General features: G+C 38.0%; 1 protein-coding gene across 4 annotated transcripts in view; it reads left to right on the top strand.

Moving 5' to 3' along the window:
- The first annotated feature begins 6,449 nt into the window (after nucleotides 1-6,449).
- LOC139982411 (uncharacterized) overlaps nucleotides 6,450-10,504 on the top strand; it is a 37,019-nt gene continuing 32,964 nt past the window's right edge. For 3 of the 4 annotated variants that reach the window (XM_071995250.1, XM_071995249.1, XM_071995247.1), the window contains exons 1-2: nucleotides 6,451-6,603; nucleotides 7,849-8,139. In XM_071995250.1, the coding sequence (XP_071851351.1) occupies nucleotides 8,019-8,139 (121 nt within the window). In that variant the 5' untranslated portion in view covers nucleotides 6,451-6,603; nucleotides 7,849-8,018. Of the gene's footprint in view, nucleotides 6,604-7,848; nucleotides 8,140-10,504 lie in introns of all 4 variants that reach the window. The other variant, XM_071995248.1, reaches the window with a different exon arrangement.

Genomic DNA, 10,504 nt, shown 5'->3' with positions numbered 1-10,504 from the left:
GTAGGATTAAAGAAGACAAGAATATCATTGTTGAGACTGGAAGCGTAAGAAAAGACTATGCAAAGGTCAAACTAGTGTCAGCCAGAGGAGGGGGAAATTCACTTCACTGGGGAGCTGCCCGGCAGGCCTTTGTAATATAATCCTTCCAGCATTAACTAGCCATAAAAACGGGGAAAATCCCTTCCCGATTGCCCGGAATTAACTTTACTTCCGGAATGACTCACAAGCCCTTTAGCACGAACCTTTCCTATGCCACAGCCGAATCCTCCTCCAAGTTTAAAAGTCTAGCATGATGCTTTAAAGTATGCTAAAACCCCGGAATGCTACCTTTAAGTCTAACATGATGCTGTAAAGTATGCCAAATCTCTGGAATGCTCCTTTGGGGCTAACATGATGCTTTAAAGTATGCTCAATCATTGGAATGCTCCTTTAAGGCTAACATGATGCTTTAAAGTATGCTTAATCATTGGAATGCTCCTTTAGGGCTAACATGATGCTTTAAAGTATCATAAATCTCTGGAATGCTCCTTTAAGGCTAACATGATGCTTTAAAGTATGATAAATCTCTGGAATGCTCCTTTAAGACTTACATGATGCTTTAAAGTATGATTAATCTCTGGAATGCTCCTTTAAGGCTAACAGGATGCTTGAAAGTATGCTTAATCATTGGAATGCTCCTTTAAGGCTAACATGATGCTTTAAAGTATGCTTAATCATTGGAATGCTCCTTTAGGGCTAACATGATGCTTTAAAGTATCATAAATCTCTGGAATGCTCCTTTAAGGCTAACATGATGCTTTAAAGTATGATAAATCTCTGGAATGCTCCTTTAAGACTTACATGATGCTTTAAAGTATGATTAATCTCTGGAATGCTCCTTTAAGGCTAACAGGATGCTTGAAAGTATGCTTAATCTCTGGAATGCTCCTTTAAGAGTAACATGATGATTTAAAGTATGCTAAATCTCTGGAATGCTCCTTCAAGCCTAACATGATGCTTTAAAGTATGCTCAATCTCTGGAATGCTCCTTCAAGCCTAACATGATGCTTGAAAGTATGCTAAATCTCTGGAATACTCCTTTAGGGCTAACATGATGCTTTAAAGTATGCTAAATCTATTGAATGCTCCTTTAAGGTTAACATGATGCTTTAAAGTATGCTACATCTCTGGAATGCTCCTTTAAGGCTAACATGATGCTTTAAAGTATGCTCAATCTCTGGAATGCTCCTTCAAGCCTAACATGATGCTTGAAAGTATGCTAAATCTCTGGAATACTCCTTTAGGGCTAACATGATGATTTAAAGTATGCTCAATCTCTGGAATGCTCCTTCAAGCCTAACATGATGCTTTAAAGTATGCTCAATCTCTGGAATACTCCTTTAGGGCTAACATGATGCTTGAAAGTATGATAAATCTATGGAATGCTCCTTCAAGCCTAACATGATGCTTTAAAGTATGCTCAATCTCTGGAATACTCCTTTAGGGCTAACATGATGCTTGAAAGGCCTTTGGTCGTTGGAGCGTATACACGTACTTTTTCGGTGCTCTTGCATTTCGTTCATTTTTGGGATTTTTGGGATCGTTTTTTTTTATCAAACACCTTGTGATTCGTTTTGTTGTTTATTTGGAGTTATTTTTGTCTGTTCCTGTCATTCTGCATATTTTTTGTTCAATCTGTGCTGTTTTTTGTCTTGTGTCGGTGCTGTCCGTGGTTTAAGGTCTGTAGCGTCAGTGTATCCTATCGTACAGTGTATAGTCTATGTTGAGCCTAAGCTGCTAATCGTGAGTATCGTTTTTCCGCGTTCGCGGGTTTTTCTGTGCCTTAGTGTATTCGTTATTTATTGTCTGTAACTTTCATTCTGCATGTTTTTGTGTTCAATGTGAGCTGTTTTTGTCTTGTTTCAGTGCTGTCCGTTGTTTTAGGTCTGTAACGTCAGTGTATCCTATCGTTCAGTATATTGTCTCTGTTAAGCCTAAGCTGCTAATCGTGAGTATCGATTTTCTGTGTTCGTGGGTTTTCTGTGCCTTAGTGTATTCGTTATTTATTGTCTGTATCTTTCATTCTGCATGTTATTGTGTTCAATGTGAGCTGTTTTTGTCGTGTTTCAGTTCTGTCCGTGGTTTTAGGTCTGTAGCGTCATTGTATCCTATCGTTCAGTGTACAGTCTCTGTTAGCCTAAGCTGCCCGTCGTGTGTTCGATTTTCTGTGTACGCTGTTTTTTTTTTTTTTTTTCTTTGACTTAGTATTTTCGTTATGGCTGTGCCTGATCGTTTAGTCTGCTGTGATGCGTGTAATATGTGGATTGAGTTTGAGATTTCTGGCTTGGAATGTGATTTTAAATCAGCATCTAGTGAAGCTATTGTGTTTGTTTGCGATAAGTGTGTGAAACTTAAGGAATTAGAGGAGCTATTGAAAAGCTGTAGTTGTGTATGGACGGAAGTCGGGAATAGTAGGGCTGTGAGTAGTGCAGTTGCTGAAAGGGATTGTTGCGAGGTTGTTCCAACTTGTAATGGTTTTGACGTGTTACCTGTGGAGGAGTTGCGTGATGTTGATGATGGGAATGAAGTCTCCCAGGAGGGAAATAGTGAGTGGCTAGTAGTGGACGAAGTGCGTGGTGATTGTGATGTGATAGGAGATGGTAGTGTGGTTGTAAACAGCGGTAAGTGGGGACAGGAGAAGTCGAAAGGAAGAATGGTATTGTGTGGGGATTCATTAGTACGGTATGTAGACCGAGAGTTCTGCAGGGCGGATAAAGCAAAAAGGGTCAGGGTATGTTTGCCAGGTGCTAAAATCCAGGATGTCAGTAACAGGGTAAACAAAATCGTGTCAGATGAGGAGGTGGTTGTAGTCCAGGTAGGCACTAACAATGTGCAGAAGGAGTCGCAAAACATTATTCAGTCTAGGTACCACGAATTGATGTGTCGACTAGCATCAACTCGGGCTAAAGTTGTCATATGCAGTTTGTTGCCAAGATTTGACAGCAAGGTTCTGTCAGAAAAGATTGTAACTTTGAATGGTTTATTGTATAGTTTGTGTGCCGACTTCGGCTTCACATTTGTTGACATGTGGTCATCTTTCCAGGGTAGAAGGGATCTGTTCGCCAGGGATGGTTTGCACTTAGCTAATACTGGGGCCTCGTTGTTTGGTAGGATGGTGAATTACTCTGTTGAACAGCTATGTTTAAACTAAATTGGGGGGCGATGAAGTCAGGAATTAGTTTGGATAAGGATTATGTTCCTAGTGGAGGCGATTATAGGCGTTTTGAGAGCAAAATAAGTGATAGTCATAGTTCTAACTTTAGGAGGCATGCTAAGGTACATAGTTTCAGGGATAGGCTGAAGATTGTCTTTACCAATGCTAGAAGTATTCGTAAAAATTTTGCTGAATTTACTGTGCTTCTCGAGGATCTGAAACCGGATGTGTTTGGTATCACCGAGTCTTGGTTAAGGGAGGACATTGATAGTGCTGAGGTTTCTCACCCGGGGTATGTTGTGTATCGTCAGGACAGAAGGGATACTCATAATGGGGTTGGTGGGGGAGTTTTACTGTATGTTAGGGATGACATTGTAAGTGTTGAGAAATCTCAGTTGCAAGGGTCTTTTGTTAATTCTGTCTGGTGCGAGTTGTCCACAAACAACTCCAAGAGGTCCAGGGACGTTATCACTGTAGGTGTTGTTTACCGCTCTCCTAACAGCAGCGATGATAATGATGTCGTGCTGTTTGATTCAATTAGAAAGGCTGCTAAAGGTGATGTTGTTATAATGGGCGACTTTAATTTTCCTGACATTAATTGGATAGATGGTTCTAGTAGTAGGAAAGGTAGTAATTTTCTAGATGTTGTGCAAGATTGCTTTTTACATCAACATGTTACTTTCCCTACTAGGGGGGATAACATCCTGGATCTTGTTTTGAGTTCTAATCCAAGCAATGTTGTTGATTTGACCGGTCTAGGAAAACTAGGAACTAGTGATCATGATATACTAGCTTTTGATGTTGTTTGTAAGGTCATAAGTTCTATTAGCAAGGAAAAAGTCCCTGATTTTTCGAGATCAGATACAGAGGCAATTGAAACTTTACTAAAGGGTACAGATTGGATTAATTTGTTTAGTGATATGAGTGCTTCTCAGTCTTGGATTTGTTTTGCTGATAAATTAAAGGTCATTATGGAAAATCATGTTCCGTGGAAGAATCGTCGTCGTAAAAGCAGTATGCCTCACTGGATGAATAAGAAAGTTAGATGTGCAATTAGGCAAAAACGTAGAATGTGGAAGTTGTTTAGGAGGACTAAATCTGAATCTCTTTTGGCCAAGTTTAAAATTCATCAGCTGAAAGTAGAATGCTTAGTCTCTGATGCAAAATTGAATTTCGAAAAAAGCATCGCCCTAAAAATTAAGGATAACCCAAAGGCCTTCTTTTCTTATGTCAGGTCTAAGCAGAAAGTTAAAGATGCAATTGTTTCCCTTAGGGCACCACAGGCTGATAAGATAGTTACTGATAGTCAGGATCTTGCAGATCTTTTGAACGACTATTTTGTGTCGGTTTTCACAAGGGAAGATACGAGTAGTATTCCAGATTTTCAGGGGGGCAGTGATAGGCCTAAACTGGATACGGTCTTATTTTCGGATGACGTTGTCTTAAAGGAGCTGCTTCGTCTAAATGTTTCTAAAGCTTCTGGACCGGATGCAATCCATCCGTATTTGTTGAAGACTTTTGCACACTATTTCTGCGTTCCACTCTCGTTGATTTTTAGTAAATTTATGGATGAAGGTTATGTTCCTAGGGACTGGAGATGTGCTAATATTACCCCAATTTTCAAGAAGGGTGATAAGACTAAGCCCTGTAATTATAGGCCCGTTAGTCTCACTAGTGTAGTTTGTAAGGTCATGGAGTCTATTGTTAAAAAGTCTTTGGTCTGTCACTTCAGCAGTCAGTCTTTGATCAGAGAGTCTCAGCATGGCTTTTGTCAAAAAAGGTCTTGTCTCACTAATATCCTTGAGTTTATGGAAGATGTAACAAGCTCACTAAATAGGCAGATGTCTGTAGATGTTGTGTTCCTGGATTTCCAGAAGGCCTTTGATAAAGTTCCCCACCAGCGTCTTTTACTTAGGCTGAAGAGCATGGGTGTCATAGGGAATTTACTGTCTTGGATCGGGAATTGGCTTGGTAATAGGGAACAGAGGGTGGTAATTAATGGCTGTGCTTCTTCTTGGCAGAACGTTACTAGTGGGGTTCCACAAGGGTCTGTATTAGGTCCCCTGTTGTTTGTTGCCTATATAAATGACATCGACGGAGATATTTTGTGTACAGCTAAGAAGTTTGCTGATGACACCAAATTGTATTCTGAGGTCTCTTCCAAAAGCGATTCTGAGAAATTTCAAGCGGATTTAGATAAGATTTTTTCCTGGTCTCAGGGGTGGCAAATGCTTTTTAATATTGATAAATGTAAGGTAATGCACATTGGTAGTAGTAACCAAAAGTTTACATACAATCTAAATGGTGTGGAGTTACAGGAGGTCTCTGTTGAAAGAGACCTAGGTATCTACATTGACTCGTCTCTGCAACCTTCCAAACATTGTCTTGAAGCTGCTAAAAGAGGTAATAGGGTTTTAGGTATGATCAAGAGGAACTTCAGTTTTCTGAAAGAGGACATCGTAGTTAGGCTTTATAAGCAGTTGGTTAGGCCTCATCTGGAGTATGCTGTGCAGGCTTGGAACCCTTATTTTGCTAAGGATAAGGAAGTACTTGAAAAGGTCCAGAGGAGGGCTACTAGGATGATTAGTTCCTTAAAGAGGGTTCCTTATTATAGGCGGTTACAACTGTTGAATCTCACCACACTGGAGCTTCGGAGGTTACGTGGGGACTTGATCCAGGTTTTCAAGATTGTGTATGGTTTCGACAATTTATCCTTTACCGACTTTTTCATGTTTGCAAACAGTAGTTGTACTAGAGGTCATTGTCTTAAACTTCAAAAGTCGCATAGTAGGATTAATATTCGGCATAACTTTTTTTCTAATAGGGTTGTGAATGAGTGGAATAGTTTGCCTGAGAAAGTTGTACTTGCAAGTAGTGTGAATGGGTTTAAGAATGCTTTGGACAAGCACTTTAAGCATTGTAATCGGGTCTGAGTGTTTGTGTCTTCAGTTTTTTTCCCTCTCTTTATAGGGTCCTTGATGGGGACTTAAGTGTCCCTCCTGATCCTTTTTTCTACTAAACTAAACTAAACTAAAGTATGATAAATCTATGGAATGCTCCTTCAAGCCTAACATGATGCTTTAAAGTATGCTCAATCTCTGGAATGCTCCTTCAAGCATAACATGATGCTTTAAAGTATGATAAATCTCTGGAATGCTCCTTTAAGGCTAACATGATGATGGTGTCCGCAGCCGAAATGTTAATTCTAATCTATTGTTTCATAAATGTTGACAATTTAATCAGACCGGGTTAATTTAACGTCAAATGAACAACGCAGTACAACTGGACGACAATTCTACAGCATTTATCCTTTACAACATTGTTATGCATTGTCAAAATGTTATCTGGCTACAGAAACGTTCAATCAGAAAAGCAGATATTATGGCTGTGCTAGTCCGACCACTTTAATGGTAAGCCTCAGATGTTAATTGGGTCTTTTCTATAAAAATAAATAAAAAATAAAATAAAAAAGTGGTTAAACATACAACCTGGACACAATGGCGGAGCTAGGGGTATTGGTCGGGGGGTGGGGCCAAAATGGTCTGTAGGGGCGCTTTCGACACTATCTAAGCGGAGCGCCACCACAGGTTGGCGCGTAGCGTACAGAATTTGTTTGAGTAAAGATACTCCCTAGATCGCCGGAAATGACCCTTTCCGGGCCACTAGTTGCAGATAAACGAAGAATAAATAGGTGTCATCGCCTAATTACACCAACAAAATGTGACAAATGCCAATAGGTAGATGAGAGCGCAATAAAAAAGTCAATATTCGCGAATAATTAAAAAGTGGTAAAGACCTGACTGTATGGACGCTCCGCTTCTGCCAGGACAAGCAGTGTTTCTGTAAGGTATACCGCATGTCAAACATTTAGGTTCACGTATGTGTATAGTCACCCTTCAACGTGTCATGTGGAGTTTGACATGGACATAGGTAGATAATCTGAATACATGAGAGGATTAAGCTCTTTAAGGTTGATCATCTTATTGCTAGTAATAATAATGTTAAGTACTTGTAATAAATGTCACGTGTTTAACCAACAATGCAGGGGAGGGTACCATGATCAGATACGGTCAGTTCTAGCAGGTGAATAAGTTAGACATGCCGGAAAGGAAAGTTGAATCTTCTTGCAAACAGCCGTTGGATAATGAAATCTTACTTCCACTGTAGCCACCAACTTGGGTGTACTTCCGTTTATAGATTTGTGAAGTTTAGAATATGTTGTGTTTTAGCCTACTGTAATAAATATTATGTATAACTGTATATAATGCACGGTTCTTGGTATCTGGCATAATCCTAAATTTACAAGTTTCTGTTAAGAGGTTTTTTGCAATTGTAATAAGTCAGTATATAGAGAACGGATGGTCCAGTAAGTGATAATATAATCTAAAAAATAAATCCAAAACTTTTAGAATAAAATAAAGAAACTCGGAAAGTATAAGTGATTGGTTTATACCCGCAACACCTATGGCATACCTACGAGATGTAAGGACTCAACTATATAGGCCAGGCAGGAATATCTTACTGGTACGTGTTTATAAGCTGCAGCCCGGGGTATTTGCGTTTGACGTTAAAGGAGCCATTACTAGGCAACGCTATCTAAAACAAACACATTTCATGGATTTTTTACACGTTGTTGCTGCTTTGCTTTGAAACAGATACAATAAAGAAGGCGCATTGGTAAATGTTGTTTCCACAATCATGATAAGGTGTGAACAATAAAGTACTGTTGTACAACACTGCTGTCGCTGCACGGGAAACGTGAAGTCCAAACATATACTGGCAAATTAACATACGACTTGAGAGGAATAATATCCTTACCTGTGAAATGTATGAAGAAGTTTTAAAGACGCTTTCCCTACCAACTAAAGAGAGACGAACAGATCGTTTACGGTTAATTTTACCGTGGCTTCGAAGAATGAGTGAGTTGATGTTAGCTCTCTCCGAAGGTAAACGCATTTGTTCTAAATCAATTATTGCAATTTGATACATGTTAAGTTACATTATATGAAATAGCGAGTGTTAACGTATGGTCCATAAATTTACATAACTTTACCGATTCTGCTGTACTAAATAGACAAGGACTGGTCAAGCTAAGACGTCATTCTAGATAATTAACCAGTCAATTAATGATCTCTTTCGAGGCTGAAATATTGTTGAATATTCGTACATTTATCAAGAGTAAAACGTATTGAAGGTTATTTAAAAAATAATAATAATTGTCTTAGGGTGAGTATCGTAGGGTACTAACAACTGGTCAAATCCAATGCAAACTGCGGCAAAATATTCTTGTTCATGTATTAATAAAATAAAGGAAATTTACTCTGTAGAACAGTTTACCAACGATGTAAGGCACGTCATATACATATATATTTTACATGATATTTTCCTTGATCCACTGGAACCAAAATACTCGATCTAAAGTTATGATTTATAGTCTCAAATCCCTGCAGGATATCTCGTTAATTGTGGGTGAGTGAGTGTTGTAAGCAAGGCATGAACAGGGCTAAGAACATATTAAAGATATATATACAACAATGATCTCCTGCAAACAAAACCATTCCCGTCTTTTCTTTGTGTTTACTTTCTTTGATGGAACCAAACGAGCCAGACAGTTGAGATATTGAGTATTTAGTAGGAGATATTCGCCTTTAAGAACAGGGGAAGCCCCTGACGTATAGAAATCTGTCTCATAATCTCTGTTGTTCTCTAGATTCTGATTACGATATAAGATATGAATTTTGAACTAACTTTCACAATCCGGGAACAACAGTCTGAGAGTGAAACGTCTAAAAAAAGAAGAAGGATAAAACGTTCACAAACAACAGGATAAAACGGTTACAAACAACAGGATAAAACGGTCACAAACAACAAGATAAAACGGTCACAAACAACAGGATAAAACGGTTACAAACAACAGGATAAAACGGTTACAAACAACAGGATAAAACGTTCACAAACAACAGGATAAAACGGTTACAAACAACAGGATAAAACGGTCACAAACAACAGGATAAAACGGTTACAAACAACAGAATAAAACGGTTACAAACAACAGGATAAAACGGTTACAAACAACAGGATAAAACGGTCACAAACAACAGGATAAAACGGTCACAAACAACAAGATAAAACGGTCACAAACAACAGGATAAAACGGTCACAAACAACAGGATAAAACGGTTACAAACAACAAGATAAAACGGTCACAAACAACAGGATAAAACGGTCACAAACAACAGGATAAAACGGTTACAAACAACAAGATAAAACGGTTACAAACAACAGGATAAAACGGTTACAAACAACAGGATAAAACGGTCACAAACAACAGGATAAAACGGTCACAAACAACAGGATAAAACGGTTACAAACAACAGGATAAAACAGTTACAAACAACAGGATAAAACGGTTACAAACAACAGGATTAAACGGTTACAAACAACAGGATAAAACGGTCACAAACAACAAGATAAAACGGTCACAAACAACAGGATAAAACGGTTACAAACAACAGGATAAAACGTTCACAAACAACAGGATAAAACGGTCACAAACAACAGGATAAAACGGTTACAAACAACAGGATAAAACGGTTACAAACAACAAGATAAAACGGTCACAAACAACAGGATAAAACGGTTACAAACAACAGGATAAAACGGTCACAAACAACAGGATAAAACGGTTACAAACAACAGGATAAAACGGTCACAAACAACAGGATAAAACGGTCACAAACAACAGGATAAAACGGTTACAAACAACAGGATAAAACGGTCACAAACAACAGGATAAAACGGTTACAAACAACAGGATAAAACGGTCACAAACAACAGGATAAAACGGTTACAAACAACAGGATAAAACGGTCACAAACAACAGGATAAAACGGTTACAAACAACAGGATAAAACGGTCACAAACAACAGGATAAAACGGTCACAAACAACAGAATAAAACGGTTACAGAGAGAGGGAGAGCGAGAGGTGGAGGTGGAGGGAGAAATTAAGAAAGATATATATATATATATATATATATATATATATATATATATATATATATACATATATATATATATATATATATATATATATATATATATATATATATATATATATATATATATATATATATATATATATATATATGTATATATATATATATATATATATATATATGGGGAAGAATTAACGGTTCACTTTATTTAAAGGCGTATTTCCAGATGACAAACATAATTTTATTATATTATGCTGGAAAGTGTGATGGTTATATAAGAGTAATGTTCGGCTTACATTTGTTTGAATACATAAT

The sequence above is a fragment of the Apostichopus japonicus genome, chromosome 16 (assembly GCF_037975245.1).
Source record: "Apostichopus japonicus isolate 1M-3 chromosome 16, ASM3797524v1, whole genome shotgun sequence".
NCBI classification, from domain to species: Eukaryota; Metazoa; Echinodermata; class Holothuroidea; order Aspidochirotida; family Stichopodidae; genus Apostichopus; species Apostichopus japonicus.
The sequence above is the reverse complement of the archived record's forward strand: the minus strand, read 5'-3'. Positions and strand labels throughout refer to the sequence as shown.